General features: G+C 40.8%; 1 protein-coding gene across 1 annotated transcript in view; it reads left to right on the top strand.

Annotated features, from left to right (window-relative positions):
• The window catches only part of FER1L6 (fer-1 like family member 6), a 175,218-nt gene that overhangs the window by 116,476 nt on the left and 34,902 nt on the right, over nt 1–23,840 (top strand). Inside the window, 6 exon segments of the mRNA XM_030937899.1 lie at nt 973–1,012; nt 2,286–2,401; nt 3,408–3,539; nt 4,450–4,575; nt 9,181–9,308; nt 15,271–15,441. Coding sequence (XP_030793759.1) covers nt 973–1,012; nt 2,286–2,401; nt 3,408–3,539; nt 4,450–4,575; nt 9,181–9,308; nt 15,271–15,441 — 713 coding nt within the window.

The raw sequence follows: 23,840 nt of genomic DNA, 5'->3' as shown, positions 1-23,840 counted from the left end.
TACTGGAAGGATGTTCAGTCTAGCATGGCATCTGGGGGATCTGCCCCCCAGCCAGACTCGGGGGGTCCAGCAGGGAGAAATGGGGTCTCTGGACAGGTGGGCATCAATTATTGGGGCCTCAGGAGATACCCCAGTCTAAGGACCCCAAGTCACCAGCAGGATTCTAAGTTCATATGACCTTAGCAAATGGTACTATAAGTGGGTTTGCATAGCAAGAGCAGGGCCTCTTGTCCATGGAATGAGACAGATCTAGTTATAAAGGTAGAGAGCCAGTGGGGAGTAGGCCTGGAGAGTCTGGCAAAAGCTCAGCAACTGGGTGTGGTAAGATTTCTCACCCCTAAGTACGGAAGGGAAGAAAAATTACTCCGATGTTATATTTAATTGAATGCTCTTCTGATTCTTTAGTTTGGAAAGTCTATGGTTGCATCTAGAACTATTTCTCAAATATTGATATATACTGAAAAAGCAAATGTGAGTCCCTGCCTCCAACCTCCCTCCTTTTGCTGCAATGGACACTATCACTTCCTGTGAGAACTCAGCCCTTTCCTCTTTCTCTGTTAACCTCCCCAATCTATGGTACCATCCCAAGGACCAGACACGCCAACAGACACAACTCATGGTGCAGACCAGGGAGATGTTCTAGGGAGGTGGAAAAATATTGGGGAGATAGTTTGCTTGCCTCATGGCTGAGAGGGTGCTGCATATAGGGCACAAAGATGTCTAGCTTGATCACAGTTTTCTTGGATGTGCGGATACCTCCTTTCTAGGATAGGGCATCCTATTGGGCTTAACCCCCAGATCTTTATAGTGAGGTTTCATTTTGGGGGACTGCTTAGAGACTGTTTGAATACTCTTTTAAAATAGTGTTCTCTGGTAATGCAGAGGGCTGAGATAATTGAATTAGCATTGTTAGTCAGAATTAATAAATCAAGTATTGAGGTGTCAATAATCTTGTCTCCTCCTTTTTCAAAGGCAAAGGAGAGAAATCCCAAGGGAAAAAAAGGTAATACAGGTAAGCAGCTATTCTGGGGATATTTGTCCATAGAATAGGGCCATTGTTACAAGAAAATTGTAAAATGGAAGCCATGGGAGGTGTATTAGAGCTCAACTCCCTCCTTTCCTGAGTTTAGAAACAATCTCAGGAAGATGACAGCACTCTAAAATGTGGTCATGTAGCTCTTGGTGCTGGACTGGAACCAGACCTCAGTTCTTCTGAATTCAGTTCCGTGCTGGAATGGACCCTTTGGCTCAAGTTCCTATGTTGACAGTCTTAATGTAGAAACTGTAGAATAAAAATAGAAGCAATCTGGATGACCCGTCAAGATCAACATGATAAACTTTATTAGAGGTGAGTATAAAGACCTGGATTTGGGTTCCAAAACTCCGTCTACAGGATTGGACAGCTCTTGTTTGGCAGAAGGTCAAATGAGAGGCCTCAGATTTCAAATGACCACAAACTCAATTCAGGCCAACAGTAGGTCTCAGCCTAAATACAATTGTAACACTAAGCAGTCAATGTTCTTTCATTTGATGCTGATAGAGGCGGAAAAACCAGAGCCAGGCTCAGTTCCTCAGACCACTGCTAATTAGTACATGTAATTCTAAGACCAACCCCTTGTCACAGGAAATAGTATCTTCACCTTGCGAATGATGAAACAGAGGTACAAAGAGGTCAAGTAATTTGGCCAACATTACACAGCTAGAAAATAACAGAGCTAGAGTCCGTATCAGGCGGTTTCTCCCCTGCAGAGCCTGCTGCTAAAAAATTGCTGAGTAATCCCACTAACAACTTTGCACACAAGACCCTTAGGATATTTAAGCCTCATATTGAACTAGATCTATCTTAAGTCCCTTAATGGATCTGAGAGAGAGTGACTCCAAAAAGCTTTGGAGTCAGTCCAAGTTCCAAGTCTGTTCTTTGCTAGTTGGGTGAATGGGCAAATTATTCTCTCTGTGCCTAGTTTAATGAGTTCTTACATGTACTGTAACACATTGGCCCATAGAATAGGGCCATTGCCCTATTCCTATTGCCCAGCCCTAGGGGATCCACTGACGTTGGATTTATATATGCATGGGGTGCCCTGCAATCAGGCACTGTACCGGCTATATGTAACAATCCTACAGCAAAAAGTTACTGTTTCTTTTTAAAAAGAAAGGTCACAAGTTACTACTTCTGAAGGGTCACAACATAGGACATGTCAGAGCAAAGGGAAAGAAGGAGCTTGGCTTTATTCCTTCTCATCTCAACCGCCATGAGAAATCTAATTTCTGCTGAATATCCACAGAGGCAAAGCCAGATGAGGTAGCGGTAGATATAGAAGATGGCCCAAAGAAGAAGAAAGACAAAATGCTCAAGAAGAAACTCAAAGATGATGGAATCCCCAACCTGGCCATCTTGCAGGTATGTGGGGACACAGACATCTGTGCCATGGATGGGGAGGGATGCTCAGCAATGTGGTTCTGTTAGTGCTTGGGTCAACCCTAGTCATGCCTTTGTTTAACTGACTTATTTTGTCTTCATTATCATTGATGTAGAGAAGTAAACTTTGATATGCATTTAAGCCAAGACAGGAAGCTTATTCATTTTCCATTTTCTATACCCTCATGTGGAGAAGGGACACAACTTAAATTGTTTAGTGTGGACCTTGCAGATTAATCTACAGCATTTGAGCTCCCCTTGGCTCATCTCTAGGTGCTTGTCATCATCATGCAAATGTGTACACAATCAAAGTAGCAGGAGATTTAACTCCAACTAAAGTCAGCTCCATTAGGCCAATCTTAATATTAGTCAGAGGGTATTAGCTAGAGGTATATTGATGGCTATGAAAATTTGAAGTGTGAAAACTATATATATAGATAACCAATTTAGGTAAACAATTTATATAGGAAAGCTGAATAAGTAAATTATACTACCAAACGTAAAACTCAACTCAATTTTGCATTTCCAAAGCATGTATATAATTTTCCACTTGGAAACTTCATGTCTATATGCATTAAATAAAAACAAGTATTCCATCACTTTATATATGTTAATAATTAGATATTTAATGAACATTATTGATTTGAATCTCCTCAAAGTACTATAGTCTATATCCAACAACCAATGGCATCAATTAGCTCTAAAAGGTTTGTTGTGTCTATACTTATATATTACAATTTTTAAAAATTTACCTATACTTTTTAGAATTTAAAAGTTCATCAAAACATTTCATAAAATTCATAGTAGCAGTTTCAGGAGTGCTGAGCCAATCCATGTTCCTTATCTTGCTGAAGATAAATTACCAATGGCCTCAGATTTTCCCAAGGGACACATATCAAGGCTGGTTTTGGAGAATCTTGGCATTTCTCGTTAAATCAATCCTGGGCTTTCCTTCCTCTTAGCACAATCTTCTTCCTTTGCCCTAAAGATATATGATGGTGATCTCGAGAGTGAATTCAACAATTTTGAAGACTGGGTGAAAACTTTTGAGCTCTTCAGAGGCAAGTCTACAGAAGATGACCATGGTCTTGATGGAGATCGAGTCATAGGAAAATTTAAGGCAGGTTCCATTGTTAATCCTTTTATTTGGCTCTCCCTGTCCATAAATGTCAGGTATGACTCAATTCTGTTAATGGAATTGTGGTGTGGGATGTGTGTAGGGAAAATCCTTAATTTGTACTCAAGTCCGTCTCTAGAGCTCCACAAAATCTAACCCCAGTCTTTTAAGATATTTTTGGTTTGTGACCAGTGGATTGGAACTCAGTCTGGTGAAAAATAAGGAGACAGACTCATTACCTGAAAGGAACACTGAACTTTACTTTGTTCTCTCTACCCCTGGCATACCAAATGTGTGACTTATGCAAGCCTACCAGTTGGACAATTAAACTAATCAGGCAACACCAGCCCTTCATCTGGCAGACTTACAGTGTGAACATCACAAAGTAGTAGCCAGCATTCACTATAAACATACAACAGGCTGGGCCCTTTCTATGCAGCATGCTATGTTGGAAATAGCACAGGCATTACAGTTTGCCCATCTGGATTCAAATCCTAGTTATAGTACTAACCAACTGCATGATCTGGAACAAAGTGCTTCACCTCCCTAAGCCTCAGTTGCTATGTCTGGAAATAGGAATACTGCAGTCAGGATTGAAGGAGATAATGGGGGAAGCACTAGCACAGCACCCCACATGTAAAAGGCACTTTGTGTCCCATCTGTTCTGTTCCTCATATAACAGTCCTGTGTGGGGGTGTTAATGTACAATGCCAGTTCATGGGTGTACCATGAAGAAGCTCAGATGCAAGCAGGCTACATAAATTGCCCAAGGACACCCAACTGGCAAGTTTAGCACCAACCCAGATCCTTCGGATTCCCAGGCTGTGCTCATTTTCCCAGCACTGTGCTCTCTGTGGGTTTTGGCGGGACATACGACCATCTCATTTCAGTGGGTTGCATTTTGTGGTTCCAGGGCTCCTTCTGCATCTACAAAAGCCCTGAAGATTCTAGCTCTGAGGACAGCGGGCAGCTGAGAATCCAGCAAGGGATTCCACCCAGTTACCCCGTCACAGTGCTGATCAGAGTATACATTGTCGCGGTGAGCCATCCTTGTTTGCTTTGAGGGGGTGTATTTATCTGCTCAGGCTGCCATAATAAAATATATGGCAGACTGGGAGGCTTAAACAACAGAAATTTACTTTCCCACAGTTCTGAATGCCATAAGTCTATAATTAAGTTGCTACCAGGGTTGGTGTCTTGTGAGGCCTCTCTTGCTGGCTTGTGGATGGCTGCCTTCTTGCTGTGTCCTCACATGGCCTTTCCTCTGTGCAAGTGTACATAGGGAGAGAGCGAGCTCTGATATATTCTCCTCTTCCTATAAAGACACTAGCCCTGTCATATTAGAGCAGCACCACTATGACCTCATTTAACCTTAATTACCTCCCTAAAGCCATGTCTCCAACTACAGTCACCTTAGGAGTTAGGGGTTCAACATATGGGGGTATGAAGTTAGGCTGGCAAAACAGACATGTTATGGCTTTTCTGAGCATACAGGACTGTTCTGTCTGTGTAGTTTTATCTGCTCCCTGTGGTTGCCCGTGGCAGGAGAGGGAACCAAATAGGAGAGAAGCAGGAAACTACAGGAAAGACAGTTAGGGGGAAGGACCAAGGCAGAACAGGGCAGCAGTTACTGTGAAATTCTCCTCCCACAGCCATGCCTCTGCACTATTGCAGTAGGAAATTTCGCTTTGAATGTGTTTCCAAGAAAGATGTTAACTCCTCTAAGCTTCTTTCTGATAATGACAGCACAAAACTTTGATTATGAAACTTCTCGGCCTCATTAGCAGAAGCTCAGGGCCAGATTTAACGCTCTATCAAAGCAACCATATGAACCCCAGTGCTTCATGGATTTGCTTTAATCTCCTGGCCTTGGATGTAGTTTTTGTAATTGTATTTTATTTTAATGCTCTTATTTTATGTCAACCGTTTGCTTCCATTGCCTACATTCTTTCAAAGAAACATAAATATAACACAAAATAAAAATGAATTATCCTTTAATGCTAAGGGAGAAATAAATGTTTTTCCATCATACAGTTCTCAGGTTTCCTTCATCATCCTCTGTATCACCACCACAACCACTACGTGCCAGGGATGTTGCGATGAAAAGAACATAGTCTCTGCCTTCAAAGAGAAGTCACAGTGTAGTTGGAAAGATGAGAAGAACTGGTAGAGTCACTGACAGTGTTGGGTAGTCAACATGAAACACCACCCTCAGGATGCTTTAGACTAACCTTTTCAAAATTTTGTTCAGGAGGTCACTTGTGTTTTGGGAGAAATAGGCGTTCCTTAGGAAACAACATATGTTCAAATACATTGGAGAAATAGTGCTTATTTCCTTCTCCAGCCTTTGAGATTTACAAAGCTCATTAGCACATTCAAGGCTCTGAGCTTTTCAGAAGCAAATAAACCCTATTTGTAATCTTGACCAGCATTTTCTAAACTTTTGCCTCTTATCTTTTTCCCCACTACAGAAAATCTTACAGAGCTAAAGTTCTCTAAGATACAGTTTGGGGAATCCAGAAATAGTATGAACAGTAGGAAGGAGAAGGAAGAATTTCTGTGAACTACAGAGATTGGAGAAAGATCTGTCTCCTTATTCATGTATTCATTCAGAAAATATCTACTGCACACCTTTTATGTGTTTAGTACCTTCTAGGCAAAGGCCAGAGAAACAGATCAGGTTTCTGTCCAGGAGGTAGCATGGGGGAGGGAGGCCTTGGGCTGGAACTTGAGAACAGGAGGGACTTGAACAAACAGGGAGTCAGAAGGTGGCAGTCCTAGGCAAATTCACTAGTTATGGACAGTCAATCCTTTTCATTGATATTTCTAGTAGTTTGATTATGTGTGGTTTGCTCTCGCACTAATATTTAATTAATTAAATTCTCAAATCTTTTAATTAAAAGAACACGAACAAGTAAAAAAAAATGCTACTTAAAACTTGCATAAAGAAAGAAATCAAATTTCCCCACCTCTCTTTTTCCTTACTTAACAAGATAGATGGGCCATTTTTTTCTAAATTAGTATGTATAGGTCCTCATTCCTTTTAGCAGCTGTATAGCATTTTCTTGAATAAATGTAGTATTCATTTATTTATCCAATAAATATTAGGAAGACTCTGTTCTATGTCCTAGAGGTAAAGTAATGAACAAGATAAACAGTGCTCTTGCTCTCATGGAGATTACATACTAGTTGAGGGTGATGTGAGAATTAGGAAGATATAAAAATAAACAAAGGAACAGATAAATGAACAGCATTCATGTCAGAGATAACTGCTTTGTAAAGAATTAAAATTGGCTGATGTGACAAGAAGAAATGGGAAGGACTGTTTTGTATTGTATTTATTCCCAAGTAATCAACAAATAGATTGCTTATAATTTTTGGCTATTAAACAGTGTTCTAGTGAACATCCTTGAACGTACAGCTTTATAGGCTCACACTATTCTATCTACAGGATAGAGTCCTAAATATGGAATTGTTTCTCAGCTTTCATTGCTGCAGAGTTTTTCCATCTTTTTGATACCATTTCTTACCATCCTCCTACTCTGGCCTTTCCTTAGAAAGTATTTGCCTTTGACAGTTTAAGGCCTAGGTTGTCTGGAATCAGACTTTACTCTCAGAAACAGATCATCATTCAACTGGTCAGTGCTAAATGCAAGAGTCACAGGGTCATGGATTCAGAGACCATTAGTTCTGGGAAGGGCCTTCAGGTCCACCCCATGATTTTATAGGTAGATCTCAGAGAGTCGACATGACTTGCCCAATATCACACACTACTTAGAAATGTAGTAAGGCCAGGTGCTGTGGCTCATGCCTGTAATCCCAGCACTTTGGGAGGCCAAGGTGGACAGATTGCTTGAGCTCAGGAGTTTGAGACCAGCCTGGGCAACACGGTGGGACCCCACCTCTGATACAAAAATTAGTGGGGTGTGGTGGTTCATGCCTATAGTTCCAGCTACTTGGGAGGTTGAGGTTGGAGGATCACTTGTGCCTGGGAGGCATAGGTTGCAGTGAGCCAAGACTGCGCCACTATACTCCAGCCTGGGCGACAGAGCAAGATACTGTCTGAAAAAAGAAAAAAAAGAAATATAGTAGTACGTTTCTTAACAATGGGAATACGTTCTGAGAAATGTGTTGTTAGGCTGTTTCAGTGTTGTGCAAGTGTCAGACTGTATTTACACAAACCTAGATGGCCTCCTACATGATGGTATAGCCTATTGCACTCCTAGACTATAAACCTGTACAGCACGTTACTGTGTAGACTACTGTAGGCAATTGTAACACAATGGTATTTGTGTATCTAAACATAGAAAAGGTACAGTAAAAATACAGTATGAAAGATTTGAAAAAAAGGTACACCTGTCTAGAGCACTTGCCCTGAATGGAGCTTGCCGGACTGGAAGTTGCTCTGGGTGAGTCAGTGAGTGAGTGGTGAGTGAATGTGAAGGCCTAGGATGTTACTGTCTGCTACTGTAAAGTTTAGAAACACTGTGTACTTAAGCTACACTAAATTTATAAAATACCTTTGTCCTTATTCAATAATAAATTAACTTTAGCTTACTATAACTTTTTTACTTTATAGACTTTTAAGGTTTTTTAACTTGACTCTGGTCAAAACAGCAGTTAGCTTAAAACACAAACACATTGTTCAGCTGTATACAAATATGTTCTTGACATCCTTAGCTGATAAGCTTTTTCCTATTTTTAAATTGTTTTATTTTTACTTTGTAAACTTTGTTGTTAAAAAGTAAGACAAACACACACACACACACACACACACACACACATGCACGCACATTAGCCTAGGCCTACGCAGGATCAGGATCATCAATATCACTGTCTTCTGCCTCCACATTTTGTCCCACTGGAAGGTCTTCAAGGGCAATCACATGCATGGAGCTATTATCCCTTATAATAACACCTTTTTCTGAATGCCTTCTGAAGGACCTGCCTGAGGATGTTTTACAGTTAACTTTTTTATAATAAATAGAAAAAGTACACTCTAAAGTTTAACAAGTATAGTATAGTAAATAAACCAGTAACATCATTATTTATTGTCATTGTCAAGTATTATGTACTATATGTGATTGTATAGTCTTATATGACTGTTAGCACAGTAGGTTTGCTTATAGCATCACCACAAACATGTGAGTAATGTGTTGTACTACAACACTGCAACAGATATGATGTCCCTGGATCATAGGAATTTTCCAGCTCCATTATAATTTTACAGGACTGCCATCGTACATGTGGTCAGTCCTTGACCAAGACATCATAAAGAGGTGCATGACTGTAGAACTAGAACTCAAACTCATGCCTTCTGCCTCCCGGTCCAGCATTTTTCTCGTTTTTCTGTGCCAAGAACTTCTTTCCAACCGAGGAGATGACTCCAGAGAAAGTTGAACTTGGGCAAAGCCAGTCATTTTTCTTTTTAACAGCAAAATGCAGATGCTAGTGACTCTTAACCTTGTCTGCACACTAGAATTATCTAGGGAGTTTTTCAAAAGCCCAAAGCCCTGTCCCATTAAATCAGACTATCTAGAGACAGAAGTCAGGCATTAGCATTTTTGAAAGCACCCAGGTAATCCCAGTGTACAACCAACGTTGAGAGCTATTGAGCCAAAGACATTTTCTTTTTCCTTTCCAGGCATTTAATCTTAGTCCAGCTGATCCAGATGGCAAATCAGATCCCTACATTGTGATCAAGCTTGGCAAGACAGAAATCAAAGACCGGGATAAATACATCCCCAAACAACTGAACCCCGTATTTGGAAGGTCAGTGGCCATCTGGGCTGTGTTTTATTGTCCTTTCTGCGCTTGTCCTGCTGTGTTTCTGTGGGGATGGTGTGTGCATGTGTGTGTTCCTGGGTGAAATGGTGCCAGGAGGTTAAATGCTGGCTTCTGCTCTTGGTAAAAACCAACCAAACCTATGTCCATGGAGCAGGGTTGAAGTCTTCCATGGTCCCCTGAGGAATTTGGTGGTACTTAGTGATCTCCTTACCCACAGCTTTCTTTACTAGAATTTTTTTCTTTTTCTTTTTTCGGTGAACTTAAGTAGAGAAATAGATACCCACAGCTCTCTAATTACCATTTTCTGGATTTTAGATTTAATAGGCATCTTGCAGGGTCACTGGATTCAGCCTTGTGCTTTTGAACAGACCAGAGATTTCCTTTTTATAAACAAGGCAGCCAAGGTCTAGGGAGGTTAAGAAACATATTCAAGTTCAAATGACACAATTGGAGGATAATGGGCCAGAAGTTTAGTCTTTTGTCTCCTACTAAAGGAATTTTTCCATCATATCATTTTGAGGTTCATTTGAGGTGACTCCTGAGGTCAAAAAGTTGAACTCTGTCCTCAAGTTGTGCTTCGTTTTCCTGTAAAGTGTTAAAAGCTACTGCATTTGCATAAGGGGACTAGGCATTTGCCCGCTCACAGCAACCCTGCCATGCTCACTGATCCTAGGATGTGCTATGCATTGCTGTTCCCTGTTTGAGTTTTTGCACCCGTCGTTCACTCTGGAATCAAGGTGGCCTGGGTTTCATTCTGCCACATACAAGCTCTACAACCTTGTGCAGATGGCTTAACCTCTCTGTTCCTAGTTTTCCTGACCTGCAAAGCAGCAACAGTGACATCTAAATCTCAGATGCCTTTAGAAGATTAAATGTGTAAAGCATCTAGCACATCACATTGGCAATGCCAGCACACAATTGACACTCAGAACACATTAGCTCCCTTCCTCTCCACCTTGGTAATTGTGGTAGCAGCGGATACATCTTTAGTGTGTTTAATTTCTTTTTTCTTGAGTTTCTTGAGTAAGCAGGAACATAGGATAAAATCTCCATTGGCCCCATTTAAATTCATTTACACATCTGTGATCACTTTGGAGCCTCTGACATTTAATCAGCACTAGCCTCTTACATTTTATTGCTCCTGAGGAAATGAGGGCAATAAATGATCTTGCCTGTCCAGATTAATGAGAATGACAGTGCTAGGGGAACTTACCCTTGCTTCCCTCATCTAGAGATGACCTTTATCGTCACCTGCCACTTATGTAACTAGTCCTTCAGTGTGACAACCGCTTGGCACTGCTTTTTATGAGCTACTTTCACCACAATGCCATGAACTAGACTTGTTTTACTACCTGCTATATGGTTATGGCAAACAAGAGAAGAGGATGATGAAGTAAATGTTCCCTCCTGCCTCTGATATTGCAGCACCTCATCCAAAAGCTCTCCAGATGTGGATGTTTTGTTGGATATGTATTTAATTTTTACTTAGGAACAGAAGTTGCCAGCACAATCCCACAGTGTTCCAGCAGGGAGAGTAGAGGATTCTTGTGCCTGACCTGGGGTCTGCGGAATCCTTCCTCATAACTTCAGCGTCTCAGTATCAGTGTGAGGGTGTCATAGCCTCCAACCCCTGATGCCCTGGTATCTTGCATTGCTTTACCTTTCTTCGTAGCCTCTGACAGTGGATTAAATGTTTATGGATTTATTGGCCATCTCCCATCTCCCCACTAGAATGTAAGAAGTATTTGAGCAGGGACTTAGTCTAGTCTGGTTAATGCCATATTCCCAGCACCTAGGACAGGGCCTGGCACACAGCAGGTGCTCAATATGTATTTGTGGAATGAACAGATGGATGGATGGATGGGTGCGTGGGTTGGTGGGTGGCTAGATGGACAAAATGCCAGTCAGTTGTCCGTGGGATTTAATGGGGCCCTATCTCCACATCATCTTGATATGGTGCATGTCTGTAGGCTTTAACAGTTTCTTCCTCATGGCTCTTATGGTTTCCCAGAATGTTTCCTATTGTCTCCACCACCTTGATAATTAACCATAAAGCAAAATGAGATCCTAAGGAACTGATCAATGGGTTAATAAACCAGCTCTACTTCCCCTTACTCATTCACATCTGCAGGACTTTGTCCTTGCTGTGCCCTCACCATGACATGCCTTTCCTTTTCTTGTCCACCTGCAGAACTTCATTTATTCCTCACAGTTACTGGGAATCCACCATGTGTCAGGCACACTGCTAAGTGCTGGGACACAGTGAGGACCAGGCCACAGTCTGTACCTTCAAGGTGCCCACGAATTTTGAGAGAACATCAAATAAATGTGTGATTACCATAGGCTGCTGCAAGTCCTGTGAAGACCCTGGGAAGGCATAAGACCATCTTGGGAGTGTTGAGGGGGTGGGAAGGGATGGGTGTTCTTTGCCCTGCAAAGTTCAGAGTGTAAGGAGGATGTGATGTGGCAGGAACTGTGGGTATCAATCAGGGTTTCACCACAGGAAGGGACCTAGCAGAGGAGAGAGAGAGAGAGAGAGAGAATTCCCCCAGGGCTTCCTTAACAAAGTACCATAAACTGGGTGGCTGAAACAACAGAAATTCATTCTCACAGTTTGGGATACTGAAAGTGTGATGTTCTGGGCTGCTTCCTCCTGTGGGCTGCAAGGGAGCCTCTATTCCCTGCCTCCCTCCCAGCTTCTGGTGATCTGCTGTGGCAATTCCTGGTGCTCCCTGGCCGGTAGATGCATTGCTCCAATATCAGCCTTCATCTCCACGTGGCCTGCTCCCTGCATCTCTCCATATCATCTCCCTCTGTGTACATCTGTCTCTGTGCCAAGTTTTCCTCTTTACAAGGACACCAGTCATATTGCATTAGAGCCCATCCTAATGACCTCATTATAGCTTGATTACCTCTATTAAGACCTCACTTCCAAATAAGGTCTGATTTTGAGGTGCTAGATCTGGAGCTTCAACTTAGCTTTTGGTGGAGACACAATTCGACCCGTAGCAATATATGCTGCTTTTCCTCTTTATTATGAGATTATTGTTTTTGCTCTTAAGGGTTTTCAACTGGTTAGAAAAGGCCTACTTAGATTATCAAGGAGAATCTTCTTCAATTAAAGTCAACTAATTGTGGATGTTAATTACATCTACAAAATGCCACCATAGCAACACCTGGATTAGTGTTTGATTGAATAACTGGAGACTATAGTCGAGTCAAGTAGACACATGAAACTCACCATCACCCTGTGAGTAGATTGCAAATGTTTTTTTCTTTCCAATCAGGTTGTCATTTTGGTGACAGACTATGTGCCAGCTACTGGAGAGGTATAAAGGGTGCATGACCCTGTTTCCATGGAACCTATGCCCTTATGGAGGAGGCAGGGAATAAAAAAAAAATCAGGCAGATATAAAATTGCCTGTACGATCAGGGAGCTTGACCTGGTTGGGAAAATGGCTAAGATTACAAGTTCTGCAGATCTGGAGCACAGAGAACTTCCATTTGCACTCAAGGCTCAGTCAAAGAGTCATCTCTGTGAAACCTTCCGTAGTCACCCCTTCCTAGACAGGTGTACTAGTGACACCCTGCCTATAACTCTGTTGGAGCTCCTGCCACCTGATTTAGCCATATTCTTATTTGCCTTCCCCACTGGAAAGAAATTGTTTTACTTATCTCTTAAAAACTGCAGTGCCTGGCACGTGGTAGACACACAATAAATACTGAGTGAACAAGTGAGTACATTAAAGAATGAATGAATGACCAAATGAACAATGGAACATCATTCCTCTGAAGCTCAGAGGCTCTTCATTCTTTCACCAAGTCTCAGTTTTGGCCCATTTCATGATGCATTCTATTTTCCCAAACTACCCTTGCATCTAGGGATAGTACCTCATTGACAAGTTGGTATAAGGCTAATTTTTCCCTGGGTGACTGGAAGTTCAACCATAGTGGGCTGTTTTTGGTAACTTTTTTTTTTTTTTTTTTTTTTTTTTGAGATGGAGTTTTGCTCTTGTCGCCCAGGCTGGAGTGCAGTAGCACGATCTCGACTCACTGCAACCTCTGCCTGCCAGGTTCAAGCTATTCTCCTGCCTCAGCCTCCCAAATAGCTGGGACTACAGACGCCCACCACCATGCTGGGCTAATTTTTGTATTTTTAGTAGAGACAGGGTTTCACCATGTTGGCCAGGCTTGTCTTGAACTCCTGGCCTCCAGTGATCCACCTGCCTCGGCCTCCCAAAGTGCTGGGATTATAGGTGTGAGCCACCGCGCCCGACCCTGTTTTTGGTAACTTTTATTGACAGCTTCGTTTGAAATTTAGGTGAGATTAATATGTGGGCCCACAGCTTGGGGAGATGGGCCAGGGTGATTAAGTCTTCTGCCATGGTTGCCAGCAGGAGTTAAACCCTTAATAAGTCCTTCCAGTGACAGTAATGGTGATGGCTCAGGGGCACATGGCTGGAGGCTTCCTTGTGATGCACCTGCAGAGTATCAATTACAGTTTAGAATGTAAATCTTGGAGCTCAGGCAGGCAATACTGTGCCTTCAGATGGAATACAGATTTCTTTCCCACACAACCATATCCCTGGCCTGCTAGAGCCGCTTCTGTCAGTTACAATCACTGGAGCTGTCCAGCGTCTCTGCTTTTTTCTCTCTGAGGAGGGTTAATGGGCTTGGGCATGCTGCAGTTGCTGTGCCTGCTTCACTGGGGAGTGAGTGTCAGGGCTAAGTGGATCTGACCATGAGGGCAGCAGCCCAGACAGCCCTGTGGACATGCAGGGAAATAATGGGCTCGCATTCTCCTTGCTCCCCCTCCTTTCTGTCCACTGCTCCCAGCCCAGCCCATCCTGTACCAGAGCAGACAGTTTAGACAGCTGGAGAATACTGCTGTGTCCTTGATTTTGTTTTCAGGAAGCCATTTCCCTATAATGTAGAGTTTTGCTTAACATTTAATTTTCAAGTACCAGTCCCAATGCAGGAACTCAGTAGCATGGATAATTTATCATCACAGGAAATCCAACAGCATTAATGCTCCTTGAGACAACTTGCATTGGTGTGGTTTCATGGAAGAAGCATTGAGCTAGGAATTAGGACCCTGGCACCTAGATTGGCCTGATTGATGATCTTGGGCAAGTCGCGAGTGTTCTCTAGATTTCAATGTCCTTATCTGTAAAATGAAGGGATTGGATATGGTGATTTCTGAGATCTCGTATGGGTCACAGAAACATTTATTTTGTGTGTACTCTCTGCAGGTCAAGTGCAGGCTCCAGCAATGCAGAAACCAAAAAAAGAAACGCAGGTCCCTGTTCTCAAGGGGCTCATAGTCTTGTAGAGACAGCACTTTGGTCTTGCAATTCTATGTTTTTATCATTTTTCATCCTTGATAAGGTTTTCATTTAAAATAAATGTAGCTAGTATTTGTTGATGAAGCAATAATGGAGGGGAAGGGGAATGGCAACATATTGGGCACCAGTTGAATGCCTGAAAGTAAAATACGTGTTTTATAGAAACAATACTGCCTTTAAACCCTATGCTAAATTTATAAAGAAGACATATATACTCATTTATAATATGGAGGTTAAGATGAATTAAATAACTTTCCCAAAGTTTTACAATCAGGAAGTTGCAGATTCAAAACCAAAATTAAAAATCAGTCCTGTTTGAAACCAAAATCCAAAGTTTTTCCTCTCCATCACCCTAGTTGAAGACTACAAGATGTGGCCCATGAAAAGGGGAGATTATTGGCTATTTGAAATTGATAACAGAATTGAAAATTGTTTGTACTGCAATGAAAAATTAAACCAAACAAATATCTGCTAAGTATTAACTGAGTTGGTGAGTGTTTCATGAGTTCACATGAATAGCGGGCTCGCTAAAAGTGAAGCTGGGAATGGTTCCCTGTGTCACCAAACGTTACTGACTCTTGAAGTCTCTGCTTGGACCACAGGTCATTTGAGATCCAAGCCACATTCCCAAAGGAGTCCCTGCTCTCCATCCTGATCTATGACCATGACATGATTGGCACAGATGACCTTATTGGTGAGACCAAGATCGACCTGGAGAACCGCTTCTACAGCAAACACCGAGCCATCTGTGGCTTGCAGAGCCAGTATGAGATGTAAGTTCTTTCTACCCGGGAGACACTTGGTATTCTGAAGCTGTTGTAGCTTTCAGGGCTCCAGACTCTGCATCCCAGTTGTCGATCTCTAGGAAGGCCAGACCGGGCTCAGCTTTAATGTCTCAAATGGGGCTCCACATCAGCAGAGCTGGCTGCTGTTGGGGAGACTCTGTTCAGTGCATTTGAGAGTCGTGGTGACTGGGGAGGCAGCTCTGATTGAGAACCAAGGGCAGGTTCAAGAGTCAAGAGCTAGATGTATGTGTTCACTGAGTCAGATGTGCCTTGAAATAAGGTTCCCCTGGTGGAGAATAATGCTAGAAGAAGAAGAATTAATATAATACAAATGCCAGTGTCCAAGCTAATTATAACACTCATGTACTTTTGATAAAGCACTTTACATGGAGTATCTCATTGAATTTTCTGAACCACCCTTTGAGGTGTTATCCACATTTTACAAATGAAGGAAGAACTGACCCAACTTTCACTCTTTTTTCAAATGTATTTTTAATTTTTGTGGGTACATAGATATGTGTGTGTGTGTGTGTGTGTGTGTATGGTATATGACATATTTGATACAGGAATACAATGCATAATAATCACATCAGGGCAAATGGGATATCCATCACCTCAAATATTTGTCCTTTATATTATAAACATCCAATTATACTATTAGTTATTTTAAAATAGACAATAAATTATTGACTATAGTTGCCCTGTTGTGCTATCGGATACTATATCTTATTCTATCTAAATATATTTTTGTACTCATTAACCATCATCCACTCTCTATATCCATGAGTTCAAGTGTTTAAGTGAGAACATGCAAAGTTTGTCTTTCTGTGCCTGGTTTATTTTACTTAACCTAATGTCTTTAATTCATTTTGATTTTATTTTTGCATATGGTGAGACATAGGGGTCTACTTTCATTCTTCTGCATATGGATATCCAGTTTTCCCAGCATCATTTATTGAAAAGACTGTCCTTTCTCTATCTTTTTGGCATCTTTGTTGAAAATGAGTTCACTGTAGATGAATAGGTTTATTTCTGGGTTCTCTATTCTGTTGCATTGATTTATGTGTCTGTTGTTATGCCAGTACCATGCTCTTCTGGTTACTATAGCTCTGTAGCATAATTTGAAGTCTGTAGCATAATTTGAAGGTAAAGTGATTCCTCCAGTTTTGTTCTTTTTGCTTACAATAGCTTTGGCTATTCTGTGTCTTTTGTTGTCCCATGTACATTTTAGTATTGTTTTTTCTATTTCTATGAAGAATGTCATTGGTACTTTGATAGAGATTTCACTGAATCTGTAGATTGCTTTGGGTAGTATGGACATTTTAACAATACTGATTCTTCCAATCCATGAACATGGAATATGTCTCTGGTTTTTTGTATCTGCTTCAATTTCTTGCACCAATGTTTTATAGTTTTCATTGTAGAGATCTTTTCTCTCTTGAAGTTTATTCCTAGGTATTTTATTTGTAGCTATTGTAAATGGGATTACTTTCTTGATTTATTTTTCACATTGTTCACTGTTGGCATATAAAAATGCTACTGATTTTTGTACCTTGATTTTGTATCCTGCAACTTTACTGAATTTATCAGTTCTAATAGTTTTCTTGTGGGATCTTTAGCTTTTTATTTCAAATATAAGATTATATTATCTACCCACAAGCATAACTTCCTCCTTTTCAATTTGGATGCCCTTTATTTCTTTGTCTTATCTGATTGCTCTAGCTAGGACGTCCAGTTCTGTGTTGGATAACAGTGGTGACAGTGGGTATTCTTGTTTGTTTCAGATTGTAGAGGAAAGGCTTTCCGTTTTCCCCATTCCGTGTAATCCTAGCTGTTGGTCTGTTGTGATGGTTTTTTATTGTGTTGAGCTATGTTCCTTCTATACTCAGTTTTTTGAGAGTTTCTTAAATTATGAAGGAATGTCGAATTTCATCAAATGCTTTTTAAGTGTCAATTGAAATGATCATATGGTCTGTGTCCTTCATTCTGTTGATAATGATGTATCACACTGATTGTGTATGTCAAATGATCATTACATCCCTGGAATAAATTCCACTTGATCATGATGAATGATCATTTTAAAATGATGTTGAATTTGGTTTGCTAGTATGTTGTTGAAAATTTTTCTTGAACATTTTTGCGTCAGTGTTCATCAGAGATGTTGGCCTATAGTTTTCGTTTTGTGATGTGTCTTTGACTGGTTTTGGTTTCAGGGTAATACTGGCCTTGTAAAATGACTTTGGAAGTATTCCCTTTTTCTCTGTTTTTCAGATTGGTATTAGTTCTTCTTTAAATGTTTGGTAGAAATCAACAGTGAAGCCTCGGATCCTGGGTTTTTCTTTGCTAGGAGACTTTTTATTACAGCTTCAATTGCATTACTTGTTTTTGGTCTATTCAGGTTTTGAATGTCTTCATGGCTTAATCTTGGTAGGTTGTATGTTGCTAGGAATTCATTCATTTCTTCTAGGTTTTCCAATTTATTTGCTAATATATTTCTAAATTTTCCAATTTATTTCTAACATATCATTAGTAGCCTCTAATAATCATTTGAATTTCTGCAGTATTGGTTGTAATGTCTCCTTTTTCATCTGTAATTTTATTTATTTAGGAGTTCTCCCATTTTTCTTAGCCTGGCTAAAGAGTTGCCGATTTTGTTTATCTTTTTGAAAAACTAACTTTTCATTTTGTGAATCTTTTCATCATTTTTATCATTTCAATTTCATTTATTTCTGCTCTGGTCTTTATTATCTCTTTTTCTACTAATTTTGGGTTTGGTTTGCTCTTGATTTTCTAATTCATTAAGATGTATTGTTACATTACTTATTTGAAGTTTTTCTACTTTTTTGATGTGGGTGCTTATTGCTATAAACTTTCTGCTTAGTACTGCTTTCATTGTGTCCTGTAAGTGTTGGTATGTTATGTTTCCATTTTCATTTGTTTCAAGAAATTTTTAAATTTCTTTCTTAATTTCTTCATTGTGCCACTGGCCATTTAGGAGCATATTGTTTAATTTCCATGTGTTTGTATAGTTTCCAAAATTCTCTTATTATTGATTTTGAGTTTTATTCCATTGTGGTCAGAGAAGATACTTGATATATTTTCAAATAAAAAAAAAAATTTAAGACTTGTTTTGTGGCCTAAAGTGTGGTCTATCCTTGAGAATGTTCTGTGTGCTGAGGAGAAGAATGGGTATTCTGCAGCTGTTGGATGAAATGTTCTACAAACATCTATCAGGTCCATTTGGTCTACAGGGCTGATTATGTCCAATGTTTCTTATTTGGTGTCCTCTCTGGATGACCTGCCCAGTGCTGAAAGTTGGGTGTTGAAATCTCCAGCTATTATCGTATTGGGGTGTATCTCTCTCTTTAGCTCTTTGCTTTATATATCTGGGTGGTCCATGGTTGGGTGTATGTGTATGCAACTGTTATATCCTGTTGCTGAATTGACCCCTTTATCATTACATAATGACCTTCTTTGCCTCTTTTTATAGTTCTTGTCTTGGAATCTCTGTTGTCTTATAATAAGTATACCTACTCCTGTTTTTTTGTATTCCATTTGCATATCTTTTTTTAATCCTTTATTTTTAGTCTATGTGTATCTTTATTGGTAAAGTATGTTTCTTGTAGGCAACAGATTATTGGGTCTTGTGTCTTTTATCCATTGAGCCACTCTGTGTCTTTTGATTGGAGAGGTTAGTCCATTTATAGTCAATGTTATCATTGTTAAGTAAGGACTTCTTCGATTTAAACAATTTTTTGATGGTTTTTGCTGTCTACTCTCCCTTCTTGTCTTCCTTTTAGTGAAGGTGATTTTCTCTAGTGGTATGTTTTAATTTCTTGCTTTTTTATTTTTTGTGTATCTGTTGTATGTTTTTTTTATTTGAAGTTACCATGAGGCTTGAAAATAATATAACCCATGATTTTAGACTGGTAACAGTAACTGCATAAACAAACAAAATAACAAGCAAAAATAAAACTGATGAAAACTCTATATTTTAACTTTATCTCCCTGATTTTTAACTTTTTGTTGTCTCTACTTATATCTTGTTATACTATGTCTTCAAAAGTTGTTGTAGTTATTTTTGGTTGGTTCATATGTTCATCTTTCCACTTAAGATGTGAATAACTAATACACCACAGTTAGTGTTACAACATTCTGTGTTTTTCTGTGTACTTACTATTACCAGTGAGCTTCCCACCTTCATATAATTTCTTATTGCTCATTGACATCCTTTTCTCTCTGATTTAAAAACTTCTTGTAGCATTTCTTATAGGACAGGTCTGGTGTTGATGAAATCCCTCAGAGTTTGCCTGGGAAAGTCTTTATTTCTCCTTCGTATTTAAAGAATACTTGTCCTAGATGTACTATTCTAGGCTAAAAGTTTATTTTCCTTCAGTACTTTAAATGTGTCATGCTACTCTCTCCTGGCCTATAAGGTTTCCATTATGAAGTCAGCTGCCAGACATATTGGAACTCCTTTGTATGTTATTTGTTTCTTTTCTCTTGCTGCTTTTGGGATCCTTAATTTATCCTTGACCTTTGGGAGTCTGATTATTAAATGTCTTGAGGCAGTCTTATTTGGATTAAATCTGCTTGGTGTTCTATAACCTTCTTGTACTTGAATATTGATATCTTTCTCTTGGTTTGAGAAGTTTTGTTATTATCCCTTTGAATAAACTTTCTACTCTGATCTCTCTCTCTTTCTCTCCCCCCCCCCCCCCCCCCCCCCCCCCCCCCGCTTTAAGGCCAGTAACTCTTAGATTTGCCTCTTAGAGGCTATTTTCTAGATCTTGTAGGCATGCTTCATTCTTTTTGATGGTTTCTTCTGACTGTGTATTTTCAAATAGTCTAACTTCAAGCTCACTAATTCTTCTGCTTGATTAATTCTGCTGTTAAGAGACTCTGATGCATTCTTCAGTATGTCTGTTTCATTTTTCAGTTCTAGATTTTGTTTGATTCCTTTTAATCACTTTAATCTCTTTGTTAAATTTATTCAATAGGATTCTGAATTCCTTCTTTGTGTTATCTTGAATTTTGTTGAGCTTCCTTAATGCAACGATTTTGAATTCTCTGTCTGAAAGGAAACATATCTCTGTCTCTCCTGGATTGGTCACTGGTGCCTTATTGAGTTATTTTGGTGAGATCATGTTTTCCTGGATGGCTCTGATGCTTGTGGATGTTCGTCAGTGTCTGGGCATTGAAGAGTTAGGTATTAATTGCAGTCTTTGCAGTCTAGGCTTGTTTGTACCCATCCTTTCTGGGAAGGCTTTCCAAATATTTGAAGGGACTTGGGTATTATAATCTAAATATTTGGTTACTGCAGCCATATCTGCATTAGGGGATACTCTAAGCACAGTAATACTGTGGCTCCTGCAGACTTGTAGAGATATTGCCTGGGTGGTCTTGGGTAAGGTCCAGGAGAATTCCCTGGATTACAGGCAGAGACTCTTGTTCTCCTCTCTTTTCCCCAAACGAATGGGGTTTATCTTTCTGCACTCAGCTGCCTGGAGCTGGGGGAGGGGTGACACACACACCCAAGTGGCCGCCAACACAGCACTGAGTCTTGCCCAAGGCGTGCAGTGGACCGCTGCCTGGCTACCACCTATGTTCTCTCAAAGCCCAGGGGCTCTTCAGTCAATGGGTGGCACATCCAGCCAGGCTTCTGTCCTTCCCCTCAGGCCCCCAGCCCCAGATGGGTCTGGAGATGCCATCCGAGAGCCAAGGGCTGGAGTTGGAAACCTTAGGAATCTACCTGGTGCTCTATTCTACTGTGGCTGAACTGGCACCCAAACCACAAGATAAAGTCCTCCCCTTTCCTCAAGCAGAGGGGTCTCTCCCCATGGCCACCACTGCCCCAGGCCCATGGTGAGTACTGCCTGGCTACTGCCAATGTTCACTTGTGGCGAATGTTGCCTGGCCTATGTCTCTCCTTTCAGGGGAGTGGGCTGCCCTCTGGCTTAGGGCAAGTCCAAAAATGCCATCAGGGTCCCCAGGAGCCCACTTGGTTCTCTACCCCATGATGGCTGGGCTGGTGCCCAAGCTGCAAGACAAAGTCCCCTTTGCTCTTCCCTGTCCTTTCCTCAAGCAGAAGGAATCTCTCCCCATCACTACTATGGCTGAAAATGTGCTGGGTCACACCTGAAGCCAGCACTGCTCTGAGTTTCACCCAAGGCCAATGGCAAGTACTACCTGGCTCTCACTGCTGATTATTCAAAGCCCAATGGCTCTTTAGTCAGCAGGAAATAAATCCTGCTAGGTCTGGGTTCTTCCCCTCAAGGCATCAGGTTCCCTTCTGGCCCAGATTATGTCTAGAAATGTCTGGGAGCTGGGGCTTGGAATGGAGGCCCCAAGACTGTGTTGTGCTGTATTTACTGCAACTGAGCTGGTGTTCAAGGTGCAAGACAAAATCCTCTTTACTCTCCCTCTCCTCAAGCAGAAGGAAGTAGTCTTTCCCGGGCCTGTGAGCTGTGCTGCCTGGGATTAGGGGAGAGGTGGTGCGAGCATTCCCATGGCTGCCCCAGCTGGTATCTCACTACATCATGTGCACCCCAAGTCCACTTGCCCTGAGCTCAGCATAGCAGTAGGATTTGCACAGGAATTTCAGTCCCTGTGGCCAGGACTGTCTTTCATGTTTATTTAGGACCCCAGGGCACTTTAGCCCACGGTGGCGGAGCTTGCTGAAACTCAGCTCAGGTTGCAACAGCTGGGATGAACAATTTGCCTGTAGCTAGGGCTGGTCTAAATGCTCCTTCCATGGGGACCAGCTGAGTTCTGAGTTCTGTCTGGTGTGTGTTTCTGCTGTGACAGGGTAGCACTGAGTTCTGATCCGAAGTCCCAAAATTATTGTGCTTTTCCTTCCCTAAGTGGACAGATCCTGTCTCCATGCCACAGGGCCACTGCCAGGGAATGGGGGAGGAGTGGCATAGGCAATTCAAGACTGTCTTTCTTACCCTCTTTAGTGCCTCTTTGCTTAATATCATGTTAAAACCAGGTACTGTGATTGCTCACCTGATCTTGTGTGTATAGTTTCAATTTGGTGTTCCTGTCTCCCTCCCCCAAACTCTCACTTTTTACAAATATTTTGAATGCTGCTTAGTTTTAAAATATAGACTAGCTTTTTTTAAAAAGCATGTTGTACTGATAGCTTAAAAAAATTAAGAGTATGGCATAATTTTAAAAATATTTTTATTAAATATAAGACACACTCATTGAAATTAGAAAACACAAATTATTCCACTCATGTAAAACTTCTTGTGTAGTATTTCATTTTCAGTATGTTCCATGCTATTTTCTCCCTAACTGGACTCTACTATCCATGCAGTTTTATAACCTGCTTGTTGTACTTACCCTTATATCCCAAGCATTTTATGTCATTAGATATTCTTTATAGTCATTATTTCAATATATCTATAGTATTCAATCATAGGAATTATAAGATGGTAAAACCCATTTGCCTTCCTGAATTTTAGGGCATTTGTATTTTTCTTTATTCTGTTACAAATATTGTTGCTATGAATGTTCTCATACAAAGCCCCTGCACACCTCTCTGATAATTCACTTAATATTTACGCAGCAAGGTGGACTGCTCCATTAACAGGAATGCACATTTTGGGACTTTTAACACATATGCCCTAATGGCCCTCCAGAGGGTTGTGCCAATTTACACTGTAACAGACTCTGAGCACCTATATCCTTCATGGCATGATTTCATACAATCTGTCTTTCTGGTCTGTTCTGCCTTGAGCCTAGAGAGCCCATTTAGTTTTCAGTCCCTAGTGGAACCATATGCCTCTTGGGGGATTTACATAGCTTTCCAAGTGCCTGCGAGAATTCCATTCAGACAGCGATTAGCTGTTCTCACTCTGAAATTGGGGAAGGAAACCACAGGAAAATGGTACATCTTTTGTTCAGAAGAATTTCCTGGCTGACCTGTTAGGGAGCAGTATAGTTGTTTGGGGACTTGCAACCTTTATTCACTGAAAAGTTTTTAAAACAAGACAAGCATGCCTATTTCTGGGAAGGCCTGTGTGTGGCTCTGGAACTGGCTTGGATGATCTTTTCAGGATTCTCTGGCATAATGTGGGGAAACTACTTGATAGCTCCATTTTATAAGCCATGTTGATTTGTTTAAATGCTTAAACAACTTAAATTCTGATGAACCCGGTGTCCCAATGAGCAGAGACATCAAGCTTATCTTGGTCCTGGCTTGTAGGGAGTGCTGCATTGCAAATTAGTAATTTTAACCAAACAGCTAGTTTTTAAGGAAAGAATAGGTTGGCGAGATTTAAAAACTTATCACTGATTAGAGAAACAATACATCAAGACCTTATCTGTGACATGGATATATACTATGATTTTGGCGAGGTGGTAGGGTAGGGAGAAGGGAG

This window comes from Rhinopithecus roxellana, chromosome 9, assembly GCF_007565055.1.
Source record: "Rhinopithecus roxellana isolate Shanxi Qingling chromosome 9, ASM756505v1, whole genome shotgun sequence".
Classification (NCBI taxonomy): Eukaryota; Metazoa; Chordata; class Mammalia; order Primates; family Cercopithecidae; genus Rhinopithecus; species Rhinopithecus roxellana.
Note: the sequence above shows the minus strand (reverse complement) of the source record. Positions and strands in the feature narration are given on the sequence as shown.